Source organism: Harpia harpyja, chromosome 3 (assembly GCF_026419915.1).
Source record: "Harpia harpyja isolate bHarHar1 chromosome 3, bHarHar1 primary haplotype, whole genome shotgun sequence".
In the NCBI taxonomy this organism is placed as follows: Eukaryota; Metazoa; Chordata; class Aves; order Accipitriformes; family Accipitridae; genus Harpia; species Harpia harpyja.
The window spans coordinates 54,177,415-54,204,865 of record NC_068942.1 but is presented as its reverse complement, the minus strand read 5'-3'; the positions used below and the strand labels follow the sequence as shown (position 1 = coordinate 54,204,865).

General features: G+C 40.1%; 1 protein-coding gene across 3 annotated transcripts in view; it reads left to right on the top strand.

Annotated features, from left to right (window-relative positions):
• The first annotated feature begins 10,138 nt into the window (after positions 1 to 10,138).
• The window catches only part of SNX6 (sorting nexin 6), a 29,279-nt gene continuing 11,966 nt past the window's right edge, over positions 10,139 to 27,451 (top strand). Inside the window, exons 1-9 of one of the 3 annotated variants that reach the window (XM_052782592.1) lie at positions 10,139 to 10,236; positions 10,393 to 10,440; positions 16,142 to 16,246; positions 17,087 to 17,197; positions 18,766 to 18,887; positions 20,874 to 20,997; positions 22,296 to 22,391; positions 23,686 to 23,791; positions 26,298 to 26,373. In XM_052782592.1, coding sequence (XP_052638552.1) covers positions 10,231 to 10,236; positions 10,393 to 10,440; positions 16,142 to 16,246; positions 17,087 to 17,197; positions 18,766 to 18,887; positions 20,874 to 20,997; positions 22,296 to 22,391; positions 23,686 to 23,791; positions 26,298 to 26,373 — 794 coding nt within the window. In that variant the 5' untranslated portion in view covers positions 10,139 to 10,230. Of the gene's footprint in view, positions 10,237 to 10,389; positions 10,441 to 16,117; positions 16,247 to 17,086; positions 17,198 to 18,765; positions 18,888 to 20,873; positions 20,998 to 22,295; positions 22,392 to 23,685; positions 23,792 to 26,297; positions 26,374 to 27,451 lie in introns of those variants that run through there. The other 2 variants (XM_052782591.1, XM_052782593.1) reach the window with 2 other exon arrangements.

Genomic DNA, 27,451 nt, shown 5'->3' with positions numbered 1-27,451 from the left:
TGTAAACTGCAGGTGGCTCAAAGAGGAGGGGTTTAGAAGAATTGCTAGAATGCTAGGAGGGGACTTGAGCTGAAAGTGTGTAGATTTAACAAAGAGCCTTACTGAACCTGATTGAACCTTACTTGCTCTTGTTATTTGCTTTAGCTTGTCACAAAGATTATGCATGTCACACACAATCGCATCTCAAGAAGCCAAAACATTTTATGATTCATGTGGAAGTCAGAGCCACATGTACCTTAGGGCATTGGTTCAGAATCGTTGCAGAGGGAAGAGCATCACCTAATGAATCACCAGTACGACTTTTTGCTGTCCTTTCCCATAAGCTTGTCCCATGGGTACCAACTTGGTGTAACTCAGTTCTGTTGTGCTTGCTTGGTACAGTATTGTACCAGTACACCACAATGGGGTGTTTTATGGAGCACAAATTAACGTATATTCTAAGATAAAGTAGTCATTATTAAGCAAAAGTCTTAGCTGTTGGTGGCTCAGAGCTGGTTTTGTGACTGTATGACTGGGATTACATGAAGTCCAGAGCTAAGAAAGGTCAGCCCCAACTGGTGGGGGAATCCATTGCCAGGATGTATTACTGGAACCCCTCGGTCTTCAGTGTTACAGTTGGGTGATTATATGGAGCTGTAAAATAAGAAATACAGCAAAGAAATGCTTTTTCTATGAGATGTGAAAGGCAAAATTTAACCTAAAACTTTCATTTCGTGCATTTGCAATTGGGCTTTACACTGGTGCCTACCTTTGTTGTAAAGCACTGATTCTCTGGGTGGGGAGATTTCAAAGTGTGATTCCAAGAATAGCATTGCTGTAAAGGGTGCGAAATGAGCTGCATTGCAGGTTTAGTAAATCTGAAGGTTTTGTTCAGCCACTTAGTCATAGCTGCCCCCTCAAGTGAGAAATAACAAAAGGAATTTTTTTGAGAAGGTGGGACTAGAGCAAAATACAATGATCTGAAACTGTATGGGTCCTTTGTGCTTTATAAAAGAAGCGGAGGTAAAAGATTTCCCATTGTAGAGTATTATCAAATGACTAGAGCCAATAAATTGTACATAATCTTGACTTCATATAATCAGCAAAGCTCCATTGACATTAATGGAAAAACATTGATTTGCACTAGCAGAAGAGCTGAGTGGAAGGAGGTGCATTCCTGACTGTCTTGCTCATGTGGGTAATCTCCCTGAAATAATTCTCAAAAATAAAGATTATCAAGGATCTGTGTTTCTTTTGTAGCTGCAGGTCCTTATACTTTCAGTGCCAAAGCTGCCTTTAACAGCCCTAGTGCACAAAGTGCAAGAAACCCACTCCAGAGGAGGGTCTGAATTTATTCCCATTTTTTCCCTGGCCTGGATGAGGATACCTCACCAGTCCTGAGGCACAGCTCCCTGCTTCGGTCCTGGTATGTATTGCTTTGTGAACTTGTACAGTGCCTGCCACAGGGGCAGAGAGCTTACAGGAAGGCCTGGGCACTCAGCAGCAATGAACAGGACACTCAACCCCCTGCCTTTTGCATGCAGTCAAACACTGCCCTGATTGATAGAAGAATTTTTGGTGCCCATGCTATTCCATGTATCAGCAGGATTTGGCCCTACATATCACAGTTGCTGTGATAATTGTGGACAGATCTGAACACAGCAGTTAGGATAACACAGCTGACCTTCCCAAACCCAAACTAATGTTCCGGATTTGTTTTTGTACCTTGGGAAGGAGAGAGCTTGATTCCAATGGGAGGACTGGAAGCATTTCCTAGGCTGGTTCCCATTGCTCAGTTCGCATCTGCAGAGCCACCCATGTGGCCCAGCATTCCCTTTGGCCACGTGTAAAATTATCAGTGAGACTGGTTCACCTGTTCACCATCAGATCCACCCACTCAGATGCAAAAATCTGTGGAGTCAAAAGGCACAAGTGTGGAAAAAGAAAAAACAAGGTCAAAGCACCAGTGCTTTCCTTTCTTCCCTCCACCATACATTGACCAGCTGGGACAAAAAGCATCCGTAACACTGCTTGGTTCTTCTCTGAAGACCTGATCCTGTAACAGTGCTCAGGTCTTCTCTGAAGAGCTGATCCTGGACCCGCTCATGAACATTACAGTATCTGTCTTTCTGACCACATGCAGTACAGGTCAGTGTCTCAAATACTGAATGCTTCAGTTCCCCACATTGCAGCACAAGGCTTGTTTGCTCTCAAATGCAGACTTACGGTTCTGATTTCTGCCTGCAAAGATATAACCTCTCATAGTATCATATTATCTTTGCCTTGACTGTGGGACTATTGCAACTCAATAAAGTGCTAATGGAGCTCCAAATGCTATTCCATTAGCCTTCATTCCAGATTATAGCGTGGCCTGATCAACATCATAAAGTTGTGGTGGCTAGAGGCTGATGGACAGGTGCTTTTGTTATCTGCAGCCATGCATGCTTTGTGCAGATCTCTCTTGTGATGCAAGCTATCCCAGCTGAATTTGCGCTGAGACAGGCTCAGTGCGTTTCCCCAGTGACATATCCCGTCCATCAGCGAAAACCACCCCACTACTTTAAAACACCATAGCAGGGGCCATGTGAATTTTTCCTAGTGTGCCCACTGGGTTTTCACAGCAGGGTGCTTTATTGTAATGTACCTGTGGGCTCATCTTTGTTGAAGTGCAGGTTGAAATAATCCATTATTAATGCCACAAGAGGTTTCCTGAATGGTTTAAGCCAATCTAAAACTGCACTGCTGCTGAAAGGTGGGGTGCTACCCTTCGTACTCTCCCTATGTTCCTATCGTGCTGGCTCAAGTCTGGAAACTGATCCTGCAAGAAAAGCAGGTAAATTGCCCCTGGGGCTGCACTGAGGGAGCGCTGGGACAGCAGAGGGAGTAGGGGCACAGGGGGAGGCATGACTTCCCCTCCAGCAGCAGCATGACCTTTGATGGGCTTAATCCAAACTGTGCTCTATGGTTGTTTCACGTTCAGCATCTCCAGATCCAGAGAGATGGTGTGATAAACCAGCCAGAACTGGCCTGTCTGGAAGCATGGGCTGCAGCTCAAGCGCTGGCGGCCACACTATGGGAATCAGTTATTCCGTGTAGCTATTACGATCACCCTGCACACATTCTGGCTGTTTTGCAGTGAGCACCATCAGTCAAGTTAAGCTGTCTCAGGAGATGTTGACGCAAAAGCAGACAGCTGGAAGTAAAACTGCAGGGAAGCCTCACAGTGAGTGCTCTGTGTGGCTGCATCTTAACCCATGCCTCTTATTGCAACTGGCTATCCAACACAATTTAAAATTAACAAGCATCTGCATCTCCATAGCTATTAAGTCAGGCAAAGAGAACCAAGAGGGTGATAGGCTTGGCCAGTCAATGTCTATGTGACCCGATTTATTTTTTTTCTGACTACTCCTCAAGTCAGTCAGTCCTAGGGCCTCTGCCTCTGAAGATACTATATAGAAAGGAACACATTTGAATGTAGCATATAATTTTTTTTTTTTTTTTTTTTTTTGCTGGACGACTGGGCAAGCAGGCATTTAAGACTGTGAATGAAACATAGAATGTGTCTTAGGGTGGCTGCTCCCATGCAGCTGTGCTGTAATGAGTGTCACAACAGATTCACCTGGAAAGGGAAGCAGCTTTGGTTTTGAGTCAGACATCATCACGTTTGAAGAGCTGCCCCTGGCCATTAGATAATGCCTCAGCTGATTGTTGTTTTAATGCTGGTTGATGGCATCTGTTAAACTCAGCTTTTTCTCTGGTAAACATACATCAGAAATAATGTGGTATGGTTTTTTTTTTTCATGGCTTATCTTTGATCATTTTGAATGAGACCCCTTTGGTCAGAAAGTCTTTAGCATGCTGGTTGGGTAAGGGTCACCTGATACATGTAGGAAGACAAAGGACACCTGGTTATTGTTGGCAAGCTTGTGAATGTTGCCTCAAGCAGACCAGGTTAGTGGTCATCACATTCTTTCATGCTGCAAGTGATGCTCTAATGCCACTGGCATTCATAGGACGTGGTAGGAGACATCCAAGGTTTTCAGGGGAGAACTCAGACGAGTATGGCTACCTGCCAGACATGAAGGAAGGCAACAATGAAATTCAAGTGAGCAAGAAACCAGCGAGGAGCACATTAGGAGAATAGAAGACTGAATGTAAGACTGAGAGTAAGAAGAGACAAAAATGGAATGAGCTGGGACTGATGACAGAGAGGACTGGAAGGCTTGGGATTGAGGGGAGAGGTGTCATTTTGTGATGAGCTGGAGAGAACAGACAGTTACCCTCAGGCAAGACCAAAGGAAATCAGGGCATGGAATGGGGTGGTCTAACAAAGAGAAAGGAAGAGACGGATTAGAAGGGGAATGAGAGATTAGGAAGGAAAAGTGCTAAATACTAAAAAAGAGGGAAAAACAATTGAAAAGCAAACAAAAAAGTATTAGGAGGAAAGGAAATAAGATAGCAGGGAGCAAAAGACAAAGAATAATGACTAATAGTCCCCAGCAATAGGTATCTACTGAATTAGGCAGAAAGTGTCATTCAGTCTGTTCTAGCAAAATAAGCAGCATTGTGCAGTCCTTCCCGATACCCATTATTGTACCAGTGACAAGAGATGACAAGAGCTGCTTTGTCTGCCCTGCCTGGTGCTGCCCTGCTGGGGCAGAGCTGGCCTTTGAGGAATGACGTGTACGAGGTCAATGTTAGCAAATCTGCTTTTTATCCTTCTTGGTCACAATTTCATCAACAAGGCCTTATTTATACTGAGGTTTTTTTCTGAATCTATTCTACTATTCCCTAGCCCTGACAAGAATCATCAGTGCTAGCCCTGATGAAAGCACTACTGTAAATGGCCTTCTGGTATTTTTACCTCAGACTCGTCAACATCTGACGTGAAAAGTGTAATAAAACTGCTTCGGAGAAGTCTCCCATAATGCTCCTACAATTGCAGGTACTGACTGATAGGGTTAAGACTCTACTGTGAGGCTGATATCTCAAGGCATTCCTATTGCCCTCCACAACCCAGGCATTAAACCAGGCAGCTCTAAAATTAAAAACCTGAGAAGTAATGTGGGAAAAGAAACTCCCTGGTTTCAGCTGTGATGTCAACAAAAAGGTTTTTCTGTTTCTGTTATAATAGTAACTTCTGTTACAATAATTTAAAGAATTTTGTGCCAGTACTTGGTGCAAGTAAAACCCTTAGTCTGGAGCAAAGGTGAGGCCAGAAATTCTGGCTTTCTCTTAAAGAAAGACATACTAAGAATTGGGAAGAGTGATAAAAAAGGATTCTCTCAGAATATTCTCTGAAGTGCTCCATGTTTCAGCTGGTTTATAAAGCAAAAGGGACTGGAGTTTAGGAAAAGAGATGAGTTCAATGGCTTTAAATCCAGAGTAGGCAGCCAAAACGCTGATCAGTCTGTGATTTTATTTATAAACATTTCTACGCATCCCTGTGTGCCAGGGGAGGACAGAGCTTCTTTATAGGCTCTTTCCTAGACAAGCCTGTAGGAGCTATGGGAGATGCAGTCTCCTTGTGCGCCCATTTCCAATGAAGTATTTCTGTAGAGCAATGATTGCCTGCAGTCTGTTATAGAAATACGATGATTAGGTTAATAACAGTATGCAATCCAAAGAAGAAGAAAACCTTCAAAAGGTTCAGAGCTCAGAATAAGTGATTTTTACCTCTGTTTACTGGATAATGTATTCTTCCCCTTACAGCTTCTTGGCATTAGTTCATGGCACCGGTGAAAAATGAGGCTTTAGATTGTTCAACTTTCTACACCAGTGTAGCTGTATATGGGCATTAAGTCATTCATGGCAGACAAAGACAGAATGTGTCTATAATGCCATGTAAATGAATTTTTAAAACGCAAAAAAGAAAAAATCAGATTCTTTCCTAGGGAAGAAGTGTGCTGAATTGCATTACAATGTATATGCATACATATAGTCAGCATCTGGCACAAAGAGGCCAGGATTTTTAAAACTGCAGAGTGAGCCTTTTCAGGGTCCCTGCAGTCTGAATAGAAACCCACACATCCTTATTATTTGCATATGGCCCCATTACGCTTTGGAATTCACAGAAGTCTATTCCATACTGAGAAACAGATTCTTTTTTTCTGATGGAAATTATTGTTCTTCAGAGTGGCTAGAAGTTACCAGGCACACACTGTACTAAGCTATATTTCGCTTTCTACACTAGAATATTACACATTTTTTTCCCTCTCTGTTCTTTTAATCCTGCTCACATCCTCTTTGTGTTCCTAAAGGAATATGATCAGTTTGATAGTCGTTTTTTGCTGTAACGTGATCTATCTCCATAACAGGTAAAAAGCCTCTGTTGCTAACTGAGCTTTTTAGACTGGTTTTGTAATAGGATTTTGAAGCCTTTTTCTCCTTCAGCCTTAATCTTCTGAAAACATTACACTTAAAAGCTCTAGTTTTCCACAGAAATAAAAGGTAAATATTGATTAATCTTTTTTAAATGTAATTATCTGCTCTGCCACAAAAAAAGCCTTGCAATATAGCTTTAATGATATGGTTCCTTAATACAGTTTCAGTTAGCAGCTGTAGAGAAAAATTTAAATGAAGTATGTAAGGGAGTAAAATATTTTCATCTCAAAGATGAAACGAAGGGAGGAATCAATCTGGCACTGAGATACAGGAAAGCTGGTCCTGATGACCACGGTTTGTCTGCAAGATGTTGTATTTGAGCTCCACATAAACAATACATGAGGTTGGTTGAAGGAAACTGAGAGTAATTAGGTTTAGGAAGGGAAGTCGAGAGACTTCTCAAAAGAGAAAAGTGCATGAAGAATAGCTCCTCACACTTTAAAAAAAGATATATCAGCTAATGAAATATCAGAACTACAGCACTTGCATACATCAAACAGTTGCTTTCACTGAATTACTCCATGATTAGTCATACAGTACCGGTAGTACTATATGACATGACGCCATGGAGTGGAAAGCCTTTAGGTCTCTGCAGTGATTCCCTGATAAAAGCCAAATATTTCTTAAATTGTGTGGCTTCTAGGTTTCCAGGGTTATTACACTCCAACACAAAGGAAATGTTACTGGCTGGGTAAACCTCGGCCGAAAAGCATTCCTAAAAATATGTATATAGCACCATCTACTGACATTATGAGTCTTGGCAGGGGAATGTTTTTAAAACATCTGAAGACCTATGGCTTACGGGAGTGCAGCAGTTTTCCCCTAATTGGCGCAGGGTCGGTCCCTCTTTCTACTTATGGCTCTGTAAACTCCGAATAATGATGATCCTTGCCTCAAGTGTTCAGCAGCTAAAAATGAGACAAAATAAAACACGGTAGCAGAAAAGAAAAAATGAGGGAAAAAGGGAGGAAAATTGAGACAAAAAATAAGTAGCTGAGGGAGTCAGAGCGTGTCCTGGAGCAAAAGTGAGATGTTGTTGGTAAAGGGAATAATTTCTCAAGACGTCATCTGAGAGCCCCAGACGTTCCTTTCTTCTGGCTTCAAACTCCTGCATCCTCCTCTGGGCCAGCCATACAGCTTATCAGAGTCAATGCAACTCACCTGTCAAAACGGTTTTCCCTTCCTGTGTAATTTTTCTGCTGGTGAGACAGGTTGACTGGAGTCAGGGCCTGCTGAAGACCAGCGTTGGTATAAAGTAGACAGCGAGGTGTGTGGAGAAGGAGGGGAGGAATGGGATGGTACCAAGGGCTGTCAGATTGCCTCAGTTACAACGTGTAATTTAATTCTTGCTGGGTTATATTTAGTTCATTGACCTGGTTTATTATTGTTGTGTAGACGTAGAGGAGAGTGTGCAAACAGCCAAGATGGAAACTCCTTAGGTGGAAGACTCAGCTGTCAAAGGAAACTCCTCAGCTGTTGAAGGAAACTGAATGTGATCCTGCAGCCTCAGAGCAGGCTCATTAACCTGAGTCTTGACAGAAGAGCACTGAGAAGAGGTAGTGCTCTTCTCCCACCTACTAGCTAGGATGTCCCCATGGCATATATGATCTGTCTCTCAGCTGCTGAAGCAGAAAGACCATGCAGTAAGCATTGCTCTGCCAGCTGGGAGGAGCATGGGGACAAAAGACATGGAGCTGGAATAAGTCGATCAGGGCAGTATGGAAGATTAGGATCATGGATAGCATTGCTGCTTAAGCACTTTTGGTATCATTTGGTACAGACCACCTTTAGAGCCACAGTACTGCTGTTTTGGAATATATGTCCCTCATGAGCCTCTGCGCCATCCAAAACATGACTGAACTGCTCCCAGAGGCACACTGGAAAGCCACATAACTTTACTTTTTGTAGATGCTCCTGAGATGGTCATCCTGCTGGATTCATGCCAGTCAGCTGGACTACTTAGCTGTCCCCTGGGAGAGGGAATGTGTCTCTATCGCTTGTGAAGCCTTTTCTCAACTCTTTGACTTGGGTTCTTTGGTCCTACAAAAACGTATTAACAATAAATAATAAACATTAAAAAAAAAGAAAGCTCATTCTGTCACTGATTTTAGTTTTTTCCAGAAAAATAGATGTTTGCTAGGTGGAGTGGTAGTATGGTATTGAGCCCAGACTGTGCACAGAACAGGATGCTAACGAATGCAGGTGAACCCCCAGAAATCGGTTTCCTTGTGTGGCTTTGTCTTCACCCCTTCAGCACGACCAGCTCAGTGTTTAAACAGAGGTCGCATCCTCTTTCTCTGTATCTTGTAAAATATTTTTACTTCTCTTGACCTGAGTAGTAAGTCAGTACTTTGGATGATGTTGTGCATGTCTGTATCAAGACAGAAACAGACCATGTACTCGAAAATTGTTTAGAGAACAGATTTTTTTTTAATTATTTACAAAATGCATAGTCAAAGGCCTCTTTCTGCAGCCCCTCTAAAAACAACTTCCAAGAGACAATTTCCATTTCTGAATTCCAAAGCACACTCCTAAGCAGTACAGAGCTCAGAAACCTTTCTCTTCACCTATCTTGAGGCTGCATGAGTAGCCTTTCTCAAGGTGTAGTTTCCTGATCGGCTTAGTCCAGTCTAAATCCATGGTGCTACTGCGGCAAGTGGTGGTCCGGTCCCACTAGTGCTTGTGTAACTATGGGCTTGGCTGGATTATGGAGCTGACTCAGATGGAAACTAATCATTTGTTGCAGCATTAATTTGCAGCTGGATCAATGCCCTCATCTGTCTGACTGTACACCCATGAGAGTGCTAATGTCCACACCTGCCACCATCTCTTAGCAATGGCACATGCTTACATTGGTTTATGCTGATCATGAAACCCCACCCTGAGGCTGTTTCTTGGCTGTTCTAGCTCCGATTCACAGAAAAATGCAGTCTCAGGCATGGACTCCCTACCCTCCACGCTTACATTCGGTTTAGTCTGCGGTCGCTGACGTTTTCCACTGTCATTAGACGAAGGGGCATTTAACGGCTGTATTTCTTAGTCTGAATGAAAGGCGGTCATCAGTTTTAGTCACGTAACTGCCCATAAATCAAAGGTGTATTATAAACCACTTAATTTCTAGCACTGTGTAACTGCATAGTCGGTTTCACACATACGCTTGTAAAAAGGCACGTGGTGACGGGCTGGTGCCGTGAAGCCCATCTCTCACAGAAATGACGGGAAGAGCAAGCAGGGCAGCACGAGAGCCATCGGTTATGAGCACTTCCAGAGGTTCTGCACACTTGCTCTCACTGCGCCAAGCATTCGAGTTTCGCACGCATGAACAAAGCCACCCTCGCTTCGGGAACCGTTCACCCTCGCAGCGTGGCTGCACTTTGACCACCAGGGTCTCGGCGCTCGCCAGACCCACCCGTAAGCCCTGGGAGCGCCGCCGCCGCCGCCGCACGGGCCAGCGCACACCCACGCAGCAAAGGGGAAAACCGAGGCGGCTGCGACACGCGCGGCCACGGCCGCAACCTCCCCGCCCGGGGGCGGCTCCCCTCGTCTCCCCTCCGCCGCGGACAGCCTCAGCCCGCGGCCACCGGGCCTCGCCGCAACCGAAGCTCTCGCCCGCCCAGCCCGCCCCTGCCAGGTCTCGCGCCCGCTGGCGGGGGAGGGGGTCGGGTTAGGCGCGCGCGGCCCGCGCCCGCCGCTCCCTCGCGAGAGATGCAGCTCGCCGCCGCCGCTCCCCGCGCCGCGCCGCGCCCCGCCCCGCGCGCCGCAGCCCCGCCTCGCCCCGCCCCGCGCGCCGCAGCCCCGCCTCGCCGCTGGGCTCCGGGCGGGCTGGCGGGGGGAGGGCCGGCGGGCGCTGGAGCGCTGCGAGCAGCCATGATGGTGGGTGTCGGGGCGGCCGCGGTGCCGGGGCGGGGCGGGCGTGTGCGGCCGGGTCGCTAACCTGTGCGCTTTGTCTCCCCCCACCCTCCCTGCTGCCGGCCGTGCCCCTCCGCGTCCCCCCGGCCCGCTCCGCCTCCTCCCCTTCGCCCCCAGCAGGAAGGCTCGGACGACGGCCCAGATTTCCTCTCGGAGGAGGACCGAGGTGTAAGTGCCGCGTTAGGGGGGGCGTTAGGGACCCCGGCGCCTGGGGGCTGGGTGCGGGAGGGCAGGGTCGGCCCCCTCCCCCGGGGGGCCCTCCGGCCGCTGCCTGGCCGGAGCCCGCTGGGCGGTGGGTACCGGGGGGGACGCGGGACGCCGGGGGGCGGCAGGCGGCCGGGGGTCCGGGGTGTTCGTCTGCCGGCGTCCGCTAATGAGGAAGGAGCAGAGTCCCTCTCTGGAACGGGTCTCTGCGTGCGCGTGTTTTGCTTGAATCTTTCATTGTTCTGTCACCCAAGTTTCGGAACGGCCGCTCTTTCGTGCTTTTGTTGGAATGGCTTGCGAGGGGGCTGTGTATGCTGCTAGAGGTTGATATTTTCCTCTGCTCCGTTACGCGCCCCCCCTCCCCTGCACACGCCCCCATTGTGTTGCGGTCCTGACCAGGTTGATCAGCCTGGTGGAGAGCGCCAGGTTCCATCTTTAATCGTGAGCCAGGGCCTAGGTGAAATAGTCCTGCCCTCTCTTCTCTCCTTAGGCCCTAGAGGCTCTCCCATAGATAACAATGGGACGTTTAGGTTGCAGGCGCACGCTGCGTAATAAACTCTTTATTGAAAAGAAGTTCTGTTGTTGGGACAGGATGCCACGATTATGTTTCCTTACTGAGAAGACGTTTTCCTCTGCCCTGCAGTTTCTGGCCTTCCTTTCTCTTCTAACTGCTGCATCCATCTTTCTTTAACTTGCCTGCCTCATTTGAGCAGCAAATCAGCTAATCTAGTATATATAACTTATTCAGACCGATTACCCTTATTGGTTAGTACCTTGAGAAAGACTGACTCCGAGCAAGGTAGGAGAGCAGCTTCTGGGTTGCTTAGGTTGCCTTGGCTGATGCTGGTTATTAAAGTGGCTACATCCAGTATATTATTAAAAATACAAAATCTGAAAAACACCGGGCTGGTATACCCTTTTGTCATGCATGCCATACTCAAGTGTCAAATATAACGTTAAGTACCAAGTGATTTTTGCCTGTATGCAGGTGGTAGGAATTCAGTGCGTTTTATATTCCGGTTTATGACCTGAAATTAAAGAAGGAATTCTAGTATTGTATTAGGCCGGTTCTGGCCACTGTAGAGCTTTTGCCTTTAATTATACAGCTACTTTAGTAAGAATACTGGACGAAAAAGAGAGAAGGTGGAAACTGTTGTCCTTTGAGTGTCTTCAGAACAAGGACCAAAGAGCTTGTTAATTATGGAGTTGTATTTTACACAGGTTGTCCCTGGTATGAAGTGCACAGATAAGTTGTCTTTATCTGAAGGTGCGGGTAGAATATAACAATGCAAATCTGATCCTGTGTGAAACTTTGTTTGTTTGGTTATTAGTTTTCCCTCTAAGGCTACAGATAGTCAGAGTTCACAGGGTAATTTGAGAGCCTTAAGAAATCTCTTAGCAGTCTTGTTTGTGCTGTTGGACAACTTACATCATCTCAGTTGGCCAAGTGCAGTCTTTTCTTTTTTTTTCCTTCCCCTCCTCCATCTTCATCCAGCACTGAGGAATTAAACCAGAACAGTGTCCTCCTCCTTTCCCTAATTTTTTTAGGTTTCTTATTTTCAGTCACTCTGGAGTTTTATTTTTTTCACTGCTGTGTAAATTCCTGGGGCTAAAACACAGGTTATCTGCCTGATTTTGATTGTGATACAGAAAATCTAATCAAAAGCAACACTGGCAGTCTGCTCATGGACAGATTTGTTGTGCTTTAATCCTCAAAACCATAACTTTTTTCTTAGTAGCAGTAGTAAAAATAAACAGCTTTTCATAAAGTGTTTTCCTGGTTCTGATTTGTCGCCTTCCTCTGTTTGCGATTAAAAAACAAGTAGTAGGTCAAGCCTTTATTTGAAAGCACGGATGGCAACTTCTGGTTAGAGTAATTGAGCTTTTAGTTTTGCAAATCAGTACTCTTTCCTCTCTAGAATTCAGATATAGCTATGACAACTGTACTTTTAACTCTTCAGAGTCATGTTGGTCAGCTGCAGCTGAGTTAAGTTTAACACGGGGGTGATGGGATGGAAAAGTGGGCTGGAAATTATGTTGATGCCACATAGAACAGTAATTCTCAAACAATTGTGTTATACCATATGGAGCCTTTTCCGGAGAATTGTAAAACAAAGCACTGAGAATCATCTTTGAGGAAGTAGCAGTGGGTGGTCTGTAGAAGGAACTTATTATAAATGGTGTGCATAAAATGAACTTAGGGGAATTGCTTTTCTAAATCTCACTTAGGAAGATACTATTGAGTTTGCTTGGAGTAACTTGGTTCCTGTTGGGGTTTTTTGTGCTCTCACTAACGTAAACAATACGTGCTTTGAAAGGTGGTATAGTATTGCTCTACTAGTATTGTCTTGTGTATTTTATATCTTTATAAACTTTAGCCGACTTGGCTAATGCTCGTCTCCTCATTTGGGGGAAATGAGCTATCCCTTAGAACAGGTCTGCTAGAAACTCAATGCTGTGAAGACACTTTGTAATCTTTTGTTGTAAAAGTATTGTTTGTTTCCCTTGCTCTGTGTATTTATCTGCCTGTAAAGAACCCACTGAAGAAAGGGTCCTTTTCTCTAACATTTTTGAAAGAGCTTAGAGTATAGAAGTTGCTGTTGTTAACTGATGACATTACCCGGGAATGTAAGGTTTGGTTGTTTCCCTTGTCTCTACAAGCTTCCTTCCATTATCATTTGAAGTATAATTGATCCTTGAGCAAGAGCTTAGGTGCTAAATCCTCTACTTGCATTGTGTTCTCTTTTAGTACTGTAACATCACTTAGCCCTGGTTTTGGCTTCTGGTATTTTCTAGATCCTTTGAATAAAACAGGGACTTTCTTGGTATAGCACAGGAAACTGTAAAGCAGCTAAATTAAATTAGGTTTTGTTTTGCAAGTTGTTTGGCATGGGTGTAGAGCATGTATCTAAGCATAAAATTATTGTGCTACGTTGTATGTATTAGACTGGGGGGAGGGGGGGCAAGGTACAAAAGGACTGTATCCCACCTCCATTTTTTTCAGAATTTAAGGCACTTACGTTTTAGTTTTTATCCAAATCAGACTTTTCATCCAAATCAGGTTTTGTAGCTTTTTTTTTTTCTTTTCATTTTCTACTCCCTTCATGACTAGAAAACTATCAATTGGTGGTGGTTTTCTTTTGGAAGTAGTGATGAAGAGATTGCTTAAGTTTGTTGTGTGATGTTGTTTGTGAATTTAATTTCCAATAATGCAACGTGAACCATTGTGTCACATGAATACATTTAAAGTCCTTCAACTTTCTGATTGTCTTTGACACCTTTCATAAATGCTTCATTACCATTGCAGATGAAAATGTTCCCCGTTGGTAGTCAAGCTACACAGCATAATTTAACATATGATTAAACTCTTCAAAACTGTTACAAACTTAATTCAGTATAAATCAAACAAATAGTCTTTTACAGTTTTATGTCATGAGTGATGTTGTCACGTTTAGGTAGCTCTTAATTTTCTCAGCACAGATAAGCATTTTGTTTCTAAAGTTGTGAGTAGTGCACACAGCCAGGGTGTGCTGCACTAGAGACTGCATATGCACTAGTGACAAACTTGAACAGCTGTTGTACTGAATCTTAGAATTTTGTATTGTACCACTTTTTAAAAAAGGAGGGAAAAGAAATATTTTAGTAGCAATTTTTGTGACCTGTGAAAGACTGCAAAAATACCATTTGGATAATCCAGATTATTTGCTGAGATTACTCTGTTTGTTAAATGTATTCTGGGGGACCGGAGAAAAACAAACAGTACCCCAGACAGTGTAACCACTAAAAACTTTTTTACAAGCTGAAAAATGTGGTGTCATGACATAAGGCAGACATTGGTATGTCAGATTATATTTTTCTTTCCTAAATTAGATGTTAAGCACATTGGAAACTCAGTAGGAGCTATCAGATTCTGCCTCTGGGAAGTGATCTGCAATGGATTGTTGCATGATAATATGCCTTTGTGTGAGGCAGTGATCCCCTAAACCTTAGGAAAACAAAACAAAAAGCGATGCCTGAATCACATGTGTGAATATGTTACTGTGCAGTGGTTTTAATGATTTCCAACTTTGCTGTAAGGAAAAGCTATTGCTATTTGTGTAATAGCTATTGAACTGTTACATTTTGCTAGCCTAGCAGAATATGTTAGTGTATGATTTTGGTTTACTTTAATACATTATTTCTAAGATGTATTAATCTGGTTGCTGCTACATAGGCAGCAGAATTGTCCATGCATTGAGGTTAAAACTAGAGTGGGAGCTGACCACTATGATTTAAGATAAGGATTAAGATAACTGGCAGAAAACAAGATGTGGCGGTTGATACTTCTCTCCTAGTGCTGTTCCAGTGCCTTGCAGTGTTACCTTCAAAGTCTGCTCATGTATAACCTTAGTACTGTGTGTTGCTGATACTTAAAAGTATTTTTGTACTTGAGTATGGACTTCAAAATGCAGTCCTGAAAAATTTGGCAGGAAAAAGTCTGTATCTTTGTATGGCAAAGCAGTTTTATACTGTAGAATGTAGTATTTCTAGAAAAAATGCAGCATCAAAGAAAACAGCCTCTCAGTAAAAAGTAAGCCTCATGAATATGACATTAAAATATTTTTTGACAATGCTATTGGAGAAGATTTCAAAGTTAGCCTTAGTACTTGTAAAAATATTCTGAATGTCTGTTGATCATGATGATGAAATTGTCATGGGTCAAATTGCTCTAGAACAACAAGGGTGCAAGGGTGAGGGGACTTGAATTTCCAGTTGGGTTCTAGATGAGGTTAGTTTCATCAAGTACTGTTGAAACCTTTGGTCCAGTTACTGCCAAACATTGTGGTACTCAGATAATCTTCCAATTTTTCTATATTTGATTGTTGTCTCATTTTCTTTTCAATGTGACTTTGGAATTATTTTGTGAGAGAGTTCAGGTTTCACGTCTTGTGAAAAAAAAAAAATGTGTATTCCTTGCACTTTTGCCATTTCTTGTGCTGATTTTGAAGAGGTTGAAATCTTGGGTTTGGGTTTTTGTTTTGTGTTGTTTTGGTTTTTTTTTTTCCAGCAAAATATTTCCAAGGAGACTTAGCTACGTGAAGTTCAGGATTTTTTTTTTTTTTTGGCTTTTTCAGTATATCATGGGAAATGTCAAACAAAAGAATAGTGTAAGACAATGTGAATAAACCAGGTTTTTAATAGCTCTTGCTTCTTTGAAGTATAAGACTGCTTTTCTCCTTAAAAGTACCTTTTCAACTCTTAGTACCTTTATAATTACCTTTACAAGTACATTTACTTACAGCAGGTTGTCAGTTTGGGGGAGCAGGTGAAACGAAGAGAAAGACCTACTGAACTTGCTGCTGTCTGTAAATGTACTTTGTCTTGCTCATCTCAATTACTAGCAGGTTAACAATACACAGAAATGAAAATAGTGCACTAACAAGCAGTATGGTAAAGGAAATTATTTGTATGGTCATGTGTGCCATAAGGAGTACGACTGGAATTTCTTTTTCCACTGGAAATAATCTTTTAATGTTGGGGTTTTTAATAATCTATCTTCAGTCTTTTAAGGATATTGAGAATTGCAGGATCAGGGTTCTTCTCAAGGGATGAATAAGGAAATATATTAACTCTTTTTTTTTTTTTTTTTTTTTAATTTAAGCTAAATAGATTTTTCTTTGTTTAGCTTAGAGCAATAAATGTAGATCTCCAGACTGATGCTGCTCTGCAAGTGGATATCTCAGATGCACTCAGTGAGAGGGACAAAGTGAAATTCACTGTCCATACAAAGGTAAAAGCCTGGGTTTGTACACTGAACATATTCTTAACTATATAGAAAAGAAAGTTTGCTTAAACTGTTTATTGAAACAAGTGTAACACAATCCAAAGGAAATGAGAAAGTAGTGGTATCTCATGTTTAAGAGACTGTGTAGCTGCAGTGCTTAAGAAAAAGATGGCTAAAAAGTTAAGAGGTTAAAAAACTGTTTAGAAAAAACTGATGTTCAGTTCTTTGTACTGATGTGTTGTCATGCCCTTCCCATGCTTATTAATTGGCCTATTTGCAGGTAGAATCTTCAGTATACCTCAGTATTCTTCAGTATATTTTTTATTATATTAGTCATGGTTTTAGATTCTAAAAATGTATTTCATAATGGAGTTACATGCAAGAATAATTTTTAGGTACTGGTTATTTATGGCTTTTCTTCTTTTTTTAGATTTGAATGTTTATAGATCTCAATCATAGAATAGTTGAGGTTGAATAAAATTTCTGGAGATAATTTAGTCCCATCTCCCTCACTCCCACCATTAAATCAGGGTGAACCAGAGCACATTGCTCAGGACTTGTCCCTTTGGGTTTTGAATATCTCCAAGGGCGGAGACTTCACAGCCTCTTTGGGCAACCCATTCCAATTGATTGATGCACTAATTAAGATGGGGTAATTATTGCTGTGCAAACTTCTTTTTGGTCAAATCCTTACTTGGATGATTGGATTATTTTTACAGGGATGTTTTTGTTGTTACTTCAAGGTGTTTTTCATACAGTAATGAAAACGTTGTGGGTTTCTTTGTTCTGTTTTGTGTATTTGTTTGGGGTTGTTTTTCATAATTCTTCCTCCTTTTCCCCTTCTAGAGTTCCTTACCGAATTTCAAACAAAATGAATTTTCTGTTGTCCGGCAACATGAAGAGTTTATTTGGCTTCATGATTCTTTTGTTGAGAATGAGGACTATGCTGGCTATATTGTAAGTATTAACAGTTTCTTTTTGTTTATGTGCACTGTTTTCTGTGGGCTGTATCAAAAGTACTTGTGACTGCTTTAAATGCAATGGAAATAGCAGATGTTCATTCCTTCTAAAATCAAATTGGATGCTCTAATACTTCATTTTATGCAATTACACAAAATTAATGGTTGAAGGAAGCTTGCAGGAAAGTTACTGTAGTTGTTGTACTTTCTTGCCTTTCACTCCTAAGGAGTGAGTAGTTTAAACTGTATCCAAGTGTATTTTTAGTCCACTGTGTTAAAAGTGTGGGACATAGGTGAACTGTATAACTTGGTGGTATTGTTTTTACAAGCTTATGTTTAACGTAGTTACAAGTTTCATGTTGCCTTTGTTTTAGCTGGAATGGCAGAGTGCAGTAACTGAGCTCTAGTAATTAGACTTTTCCAGTTTTCATTGTGAAGATCAGAATAATTTTACTGTAAATCAGTTGGAGGGGACACCGCCCCCCCCCAAATACCACCTAGAACTACAGAGAACCTTAATACACAACAACTTGTGTTTTGAAGTTCATTTCAGGCCTCCGGGGAACAGAAGTCCCAAAATAGTCACCTTGCAATACTGCCTATTAAAAATGGGTGCTGCTGTTCATACTTTAATTACAAATAGGAATATTTGTCATCTTGGTGTGAAAGTTAGGTATTCATTTTGTGTTTTGGGGGTGTGTGTACTGGTTTAGAAGGTAAACGTGTATTTCTAATTGACTATTATAATGATGAATATAATCTGTGATGTGTCATACCATTCGTGAGCTAGTCTTTTTTAGTGAGAAAAACTATTTGAAGTGACTAGACCTTCAGTGTGGTAATAACTAGTTTCAGACAGTTGACTGCACAGATGCTGGATTTTTCTTTTTTGTAATGCATTAATGTAATGGGCAAATATCGGTGAACTAAAATTTAAGCATGGTTTAGCTTTGTTCTGTGTCCATTTACTGATAGCAATTCAGGATTAGTTTGACTGTGGTGTTTTTTCTTCCAATGTTAATACACTATATTACAAGATTAACCTACAGACTTCTTTACCATGTGCTTTGTTATTTCAACAGATGTATCTTTAATGTCAACAGTGCTGTAAGAAAAAACTAGTGCCTGCAAACAATATGGAATGGTTTTTTTGGTTTAAAGTTTTGGGGATTTATAAATGGATGGTGAGAAAACCATTGTGGAATTCTTTTTTTTTTCTTTAAACAAGAAATAATCCTTACCAAATAAGTTAAAACTAATTATAAAATAATGATTTCAAGTTTTAATTCATTGTCATGGGAAAGCTAGGTATTATTTGGTTTCTCTTGTAATTAAACTACTGAAGCCATTAGTTAATATTTTAGTAATCTTCAAGGACACTTGGCCAAAATTGGTACAGTAATGCAGCATGTCTAACTCATGAATGAGAGACTTTATCCATAAATGCTGTAATGAATGATGAAAGAGAGCCATATATTAAAAAGCTGCAGGCAATCTACAGTTCCTGTACTGAACGGATGTTGTTTGAGAAGATGAGCAATTAAAAAAATTTTGATTCAATTCCAGATTCCACCGGCACCACCCAGGCCTGACTTTGATGCCTCAAGGGAGAAATTGCAGAAACTTGGAGAAGGGGAAGGATCAATGACTAAAGAAGAATTCACCAAGATGAAACAAGAACTGGAGGCGTATGTAGACTTGATTACTACTTTTTTTTTTTTATATCCCTCAACTTTTAATGCTGTTTTGCTGTCCCATGTTTCTGATTTAGCTGTAATGGTTCTCTGAGATATAGGCTTGAGAATCCAGTTGCTACATAACCAGTGTTATCTTAGTGATCATGATCAGAGCCATTAGGAAAATTGTAGAAATAATTTCATGGAAGATCTTCTGAAACAGGAACCCCATCCCCCCAGCTTGTTCCTGAGCATTCTTTTATAAGGAAAAAAACCTAGTTACATCCTTTTCTTCACAGAACACCTACAAAGGGAGGAGGTAATATCTATTTTTTTTAGTTTTGGTGTTCCACATTTTATAAGCATAATGAGACTTTAAGGTTTATACATGTAGTGATTGAACTAGGGTTTTTTGCATGTGGTTGGTACTGTAAACATAGATGCCAACCTTCTGTTCCTCAGGAAATATGGAGATTACTAGAAGATACTTTTTTCATTGACACTCCCTTTTTTTTTTTTTTTTTGCACAAGGAGAATTACTTCCTGAAAATAGTATTTTCCTTTACTGTGAATTTAATGTGTATTGAAATATCTGCTCTAAGGCTTTTTGTTCCATGTTGAGTTACACAGTGAAGTTTCTCCTTGCTTCATCCCCTTTCCTTATCATGCATTCACCACTTTGATCTTTTTCCTGTCATTGGTTTCAGTTTTCAAGTGTATATTTACACTGCTTCTAGACTGCTTCTATGAAGAGCTCTGGATTGGCGAGAAAAGTACCTTGAACTCTTAGAACTGCTGCTTTCTCTCCGAACTCCAGCTGCTGTGAGCAAATGTCTTAAAAAGCTCTGTATTGGTGTTACGTACAATATAATTTATAGCAGAGTAGATATACACTTCATATGCAGAAAACTGAAAATTAGCAAAACACTATAAATTTTAAAGAATCTGTGGTTTTCCAGCGGCCCTGATCATGATTCTCTTGTGGTCTGGTTAGGGGTTGGATAACACAGAAAACTTTGGGTTTCTTCTACTGCCACCTCCATCCTCTGCATCCTCCTTTTTTGTCTTCACTGAATGACTACTACTCTCACTGAGATCAAACATCTCCCAACACTGGCCCTGCTGGTTTGCTGGTATGTAAATCTTAACCTCCTTGCACATAGTGGAAGCAAAAGTGTTGATTATCATTTCACCATTTGACCTCAAAATGGGGAAAAGAGCGCCTTCCTCATTTCTGGACAAGTTACATCTTATTCATTGGATTTGCAAAGCAAAATGAATTCTAGCAATCTTGTATTGATAAGAATGCTTTCCTCTTAATTAAATCACAAATGAGTAATTGCTTTAAAGTTGAGTTGGCTGAACTGGGCAACTATGTGATTGTCATGGTTAAACGTGATTTTTTTTTTTTGGTTGTACCTACCAAATGCAGCGCTTAATTCCACTTTTAGAACCACTATGAAGCAAGACATCCACGTAAGCTTCAGCCCAAAAAGCCTAGGTGCTTTAACATGGAATAAAAGACTACTATCCGAACAGCTAACAAAACTACATGAACATTTAAATAAGTAAGGAGGGTGCAAATAGGCAAGGGGATGGAGATGGGGAGGAAGGAATTTGCATATCAGCTACATAGTGCCTAGTGACTGTAGTCTGTATCTCAATTTCTTGATTTTTGGGGAGTTGGGGAAAGGACAATTAAATGAGGTTACACTTTCAGCAAACCAGTCTGTGTTAGCTAGCATTAAGAATTAGAATGTATTTGTTGAATCTTCATTAAAAGTCTCTCTTTAATATGTTAGGGCTTTGAATTTCCCCCTAGTATTACTGTTGTACTATTTACTTATGTATATATCAAATATTGGAGTGATAACCTCTGCTATATCAGCTTATAATTTTGTATCCTGACTGAGGATGTCTTAAAGCTGCTCCTAGGCTTATCTCAAACTTAATTGCTTCATGTGAATTTCTTATGTCTGTATTGTTTCTTGTTTTCAGTGAATATTTGGCAATATTCAAGAAGACAGTTGCAATGCATGAAGTGTTTTTGTGTCGCGTGGCAGCACACCCTATTTTGAGAAAGGATTTAAATTTCCATGTATTCTTGGAATATAATCAGGATGTGAGTATTGAAAACTGAATTGCTGGCAGTCGAAATCAAGATGTACTTTAATGGTAGGGTGGAAAACTGATTAAGGGGGCTTTACCTCCTGGAGCAAATTGCATCAATTCCTTCATACCAGACATATTTGTATTGTAAAAGTTAGAAATTCATTTAGTCTGTAGGAGTTCATTTTTCCTGCCACCTGGGGAACCAAATGCCCTATATGCTCTAGCCTCAGCATCAAAAATATTAATGGGAATCCAGTATGTTTTGGATTAAAAAGATTAGCTTTTGGTGCTGATTTCACATGATGTTATACTTGTCCACTCTTTGACTGAATTTTTTTTTTTTTTTTTTTTACGGGGAAGGATGATGCAACAAAGACAGAATGCTAATTTTTAGCATTTGGAACTGTGGATTAAATTCTGTTGCTAACAAAACTAGAGAGGATTTCTAATGAAATGTTCTGATAAGTAAAGCCTTTTTGTTAACAATGTAGGTGAAAATTTGGTTAATTTTTTTCTAGATATTGGACTAGTGTGGCTATCCACATGTTACATACTGAGTTGCTATCTAATTTTGAGTTAAAGGAGAGGACTTTCTGGATTCATAACAACTCTTTAGTGTTGGAGTTAGTGGTTGCTCATATTCTGCAAACAGTTTTTAGTTGCTTTTTAAAATTGCAGAAATCAGCATTGAATGTTGAAGAAATCATTACAAAGATTGGCTCAACTGAGTACATGCTCAACTTCAAAATATGTTACAGAGGATCCTCTTGTTGCTTCCTGTAGAAATGCTTACTGGTTCAGGAACTCGGTTTACCTAAATTGGGCAAATACAGGTAGACAGGAAGAGCATGAGGAGGCTGAAACCAACATTATCCTCTGTGCAGTGAGGGGTAAATGCTTCTGTAGTTTCTGAAAGTCAAAGATCTGCCATTTTACACTTAAAAGAGCAAAACTTGATTATGCTAGGTTAACTCAACAGCCATACTGTGTGTGATAAATACTGCATTGCTGATAACTAAATGTATAACACCTTATACATTTGGTATTATCTGTAGGTGTTAGAATGTTGCTGATTTCCCCACCCCCAGAATAGTATCTTAAGTGATAAAGAACAGTCTAGTAAATTCTGTCATTATGGGTGCATGGTGCCCTGTTTCCGTTCATGCAGAGTATAAGACTAAGCAGAGAGCAGGAAAACTGATTTAGGAGTAGCAAGTTGTGGTATGTAGTTCTATTTTTTTTTTTTTTTAAAAGCTTTTATTGCCTCCGGAAGATGAACTAACTTCATAAATGAATTTGTTTTTTCAGTTGAGTGTTCGTGGGAAAAATAAGAAAGAGAAACTCGAAGACTTCTTTAAAAATATGGTTAAATCAGCAGATGGTGTCATTGTTTCAGGAGTAAAGGTGATTACTGCTTAATATATCAAGAATTAAAATGTATTAGCATTGTTTTCCCCTTTTTTTTAATGAAGCAGGGATTTTTGTAGCAATATGTAACTTAAGAATTAGAGGCAGAGCATGGGAAGGAACCTGTCACCCTGGATGCGTGATAACTGCGAGCTATCTGATTGCTTCTGTGAAAGAGGGCTTTCAGTACTCTTTCCCCTGTTTTATGAAATTAAGCTTTTTTTTTTTTTTTTAATCCATAGGTTATTGATAATCTGTTTTTTGTTCTGGCTTGCCATTTTATATAGTGGCAACTGCTGCAGCTTAGAAGTTAACTAACACAGTATGCATTTTATCAGCCTTGTAACATCCTTCTACTGTTTCAAAGCTAAGACCAGCAGTAGAGGTGATACTATTTTTCCCAGTATATGCAAGAATGTAACTGAGACCAAAAAAAAAAAAAAAAGAATTTTAATGAAAATTCAATTTCATTTCAACTTTTCTAAAAGTTGAAAGGTTGGTTTTATAACAAGCATAAATTCTGCAGAAGATGATTTTGATCTCCTTTCTTTCTAGTGGTAACTTTCCATTTGCAAACAAATTAGAGGAGCTAAAGTTCCTAGTTATAATATCTTGAGTTTCAGAACTGCTGGAAAGTGGATATAACCATGGATTAATTATGACTTGGAGAAAAATATAAAGTCCAAATAACCAGCAGTTTTCATAAGCACATTATTGAAAGCCCATGTTGTAGGCTATTCCATGGTACTGAGGATCTGTGGTATTTTAGAGGGTTTTTTTAAATAAATATAAACCAACTATCTCAAATTGTAATACAGAAAATATTAAAGTTTACCTACATTTACCAACTTGAAAGAAATCTGTCATCAAGATCAGCGTTCCTGAGCTAGGAGTTCATATCATCTTTGCTGTGACCATAGCATCTTGTGCAACTGGGTGTCTTTCTTCCCCTCTCCCCTTTTCCTAGGTAGATGTCCTTTTATTAAGTACTTGACATTTATTCTATTTTTCTGTCACCAAAGTGGTAGTTAGTAGTGAAATTATTTCCTTCACTTCAAGTTTGTTATCCAGAACTTTAAGATGCTTGGTACAAATTCTTAATTCTTAATAAAACTTCAGATCATGATAAAATAAGTGAAGAAGAAATCGATTTACATAGATGGTGTTTTAGACAATAAAAATAGATTGCATTTCTTGTCACCGCAACAGCAATATATGCAAATTTACTCTGCAATTGCTCTGTACAGAGTGAGTGAAATCCTGTTTTTTAAATTGTTCTTGTGTTTTGTAGGATGTGGATGACTTCTTTGAACATGAAAGAACATTCCTTGTAGAATATCACAACCGAGTCAAAGATGCCTCTGCCAAATCGGATAAAATGACAAGATCACATAAAAGTGAGTTCTTTTTCCAGTGTGAAAATAGTACTAATTAAAGTGTACAGAAGTGGTTCATGAGGAACAGTAATTTTTAGTTCTCTCTTTGCACATGAAAAGTGAGTTAATTTCTCCCAGTGTAGTCTTCGGATAGTCTAAAGAAGTTTAATTTGTCTTTCAAAGTGTAGCCCTTGCTGTAGTAGACTAGATGGAGTAAGAACAGCCTGATGCAACACTGAAGATATCTTGATTCTTTGTGCTGTCCCTTTGAAGAGAAACACACTTTATGTAATAATATTTTTTTTGAAGTCTGATTCTTAGTCTTTAAAGTGTAAAGGTGGGTAATATAGCAGTATATGTGATTTTACTCCTAATGAAGTTGCTCTTGATTGGATGAGCTTGCATTCATCAGAGTGCAATTTCTTGGCACACTAGGCATTGCATTACCTTGCTGAGCAGCAAACTCCTATTTGGGCCATTAGTTCTAGACTGGGAAGTCAGGTTTCCATTTTTCAGCCTTTTAGAATGGAGACTGGCATGTGTACATTCAGTAGCTTGGTTTGCACGACCCCTTTTCATACTGAAGTGAGATTTTCCACTTAGTTATTAATTTCTCTTCCTGAGCTGAGTGCTAGCTGATGTGATTTCTGGAAGCTCTAGATAGTCATCTCAAGTGCAGTGCATTTATTTGGGAAAATGGAAAATCTTTGGTTTAGGACTACTCTGTTTGGTTTAGGATTACTGTGTTTTGAGAAGCTCAGAAAAAGGTTGACCTTTATTGCCCTTGATTTTAAGTTTTTGTGCCTGGATAAATCAAAATTGAACTACTAGATTCTCTCTACTTTCTTGAAGTTTGTGTCTGATTTGCAGATTCTGTCTTCACTATCTACAGTAATATAGTTCACAAAAAAAACAGGCCACAAACCTTTTCTGAATCTCTATTGGTAAGGACTTTAAAGTGGATATTGAATGAGACATTAAACCAAGAATTTACTGAGCTCTTCAGATGCTTCTCTTGCTAGTGTATGAAGACCAAGTCTTTTGCAGCTTTAGTATCTATGCTAGGAGATGGGGAGAGTCAGATATGGCTTAATGAAGTACTAAGCGACCCTGTGTCTTCATTCAGTTGCCACTGGAAGTGGTTTCTGGTGTTTTGTTTGCTTTCTTAAAATGAAAACTGAACTTCATTCGTGGTAGTTAGGTGCCAAACTTTAGGTAGTGAGAGAGCCTTTCACATTGGTTGTAGAACTAGGAAAATTGTTAGAAATGAGGTTGTAGACGATCTGATGGGAAGGATTGATTAAACTCGTGACAAAGCTTCACTGGTTTTCAGACTCAAATCACCTAGGATGTTTATTGACAACTTTTATCAACCTGAGAATTGGGACAAATGGCACGTTTTGAAATTCTGGCTAGAGAAGCAGAGCAATGACCTGGGAAGCCTGTTTTGGAAATGGGCAATCTGTAGTTTATTGGTAACTTATCATCAACAGAGAGCTGCAGGGCTTGCAGAGATACTGACTTCCTATTTCCAGCAGAAATTCTATTTTTACGTTTAAATGGGAGGAATAGAAAGGGAGGTTAATGGCTTCCTAATAACACTCTTCACTGTAACCAGCTGCACTGATTCCCTTGGGATGTATGGAGTAATAAATTGGGTGGAAGGTGACCCACTCAATCTGCTTAAACAAGGTTGTGTTATTTAAAAAAAAAAAATCTGTTTAAAGACATATAAACTTCAAAAATAACAAGCAAATATATTTTCCTGTTCATTGCTTGGATCTGTTAGCGTTTTCATCATCCATTGAGTTTATACTAAAAGCTCTTTAAAAAAGCCGTCTGTGCAAAGATTTTATTTTTATGATTACTGCATAGCAATACCTCACTAGTCAAATTACACAGCCTTCTTTACAAACCCTGCAATACCTCACTAGTCAAATTACACAGCCTTCTTTACAAACCCTGCTCTAATTTCATTCTTTAAAATGCTTTAACACTAATGCTACTTCAACCAGTGACCACTTGTTGATGAGATAAGGGTTTCCTGAAAATTAGGCATGTGCTAGAAAAGGTGTGGTGCATACAGCGCTGTATTTTGGTAGTTTGGAGTTTTTATTCAATTTACTGCTCTCAAGCACACAGACTTATTCTTTGTTATTGTTAGCCTGTGATTTTTTCAAATAGCTTTAGACATTAGATTCAGATTTAAATTCAGACTTTAGCCATTGAGATTGTACATCTTCCACCAAAATAAAGCCTAACAAAGTTGCACAATAAATTTACCCATCAGGTGCTAATCGTATTAAGTATTCCTAGATAAATTACAGACTTCACGATTTGGTGATAGCACCATGTTTATTGTGTGAAGTTATCCTTCATAAGTGACATGATTGAAATTTTATTTCTGCTTTTGTGTTAAAGCATGTTCCTTTTAGAAACCCACCTACTCTTGAAGAAAGAGAAATTTCAAAATTCTCAGAAAGAAGAGGAATGAAATAGTAAAACAAGTGCTTGTTTGTTTTTCTAGATGTGGCGGATGACTATAATAGAATTGGTTCTTCATTATATGCATTAGGAACGCAGGACTCCACAGATATATGCAAGTAAGATATTGTTAATAACCTATGGGGGAATTTGCTAAGTAGCAGTCTTAATGGTGACCTGCTGAGATAGGTAGATCTCTTGTTATGAGAAACAGAATTTATTATAGTTATGTCACATTAAGGGATTTTCTTCTCTAGTATTTCATTTCTGTAACAGGCTGCTTTAATATTTTTGCTTTAATATTTGTCTGGAAAAAAAAAAATCTGTTTTCTGCAGTTTGTAGAAAATTACACAGATGAAATGGAAAAGTCCTCATAGAAAAAGAAAAAACCCTAACTCTTTCACCAGGGTTTTTTTTTAAGTGTTTTAAGTGCTTTGACGTGCAGCGAGAACATGTCTCAGTCTGAGTTTAGTGATTTTTGTGGGTGCTCCATGTACCAACATCTTGAAAATGTTCTGTTGTTCTGGCAATTTTATTGCCTTTAGGAAGAGAAAGGAATCTACAGAGATCCCTAAAACTTTGAAAATAGAAGAGGGTCTCTACGTACAGATGTTTGTCCTTTAATCTTTCAGTGATTTGCTTGAATCTGAAGTTTGGTGTATCTGAAAGTAAAAGTTAAGTAGCTTAAAGATGTTGATGCTTGTGAACATGCACATGTTAGACTTAGTGTGACAACAGGTAGGAGATGAGTATGAAAGTTAACTTATTTTTATTAATTTGTCTGAATTATAGTGATACACTTCCAAATGTGGTGATAGCTTACATATCCATTACTTTGATTATAGTATTGAGATTTGATGTAGTCTGTTGGGGTCTGTCAGGAATCGCATCTGTCTTCTGTCAAAATAGTATGATTTGACTGTAATTCAGACTGCTGTTACACTGAACCCTTGTATTGTCTCCTGTGATGAAGATGTGCCACGTTGTTGCTCAGCCTCCCTGGATTCCAAGTAGGGCATGCGTCATGTTTATTGTCTGAAGAAAAGTACATTCAAATTTGAGTGAAGGACACTTGATAATAGTGTAGGACAGGGTGGTGATGTTTAGGGTTTAATTCACAGAAGCATAAAGAATCCCTGAGGAGCTGTGCAATTATTCTTTAGTGAAAAAACATCCATCCGTTATGGTTTGTTTGT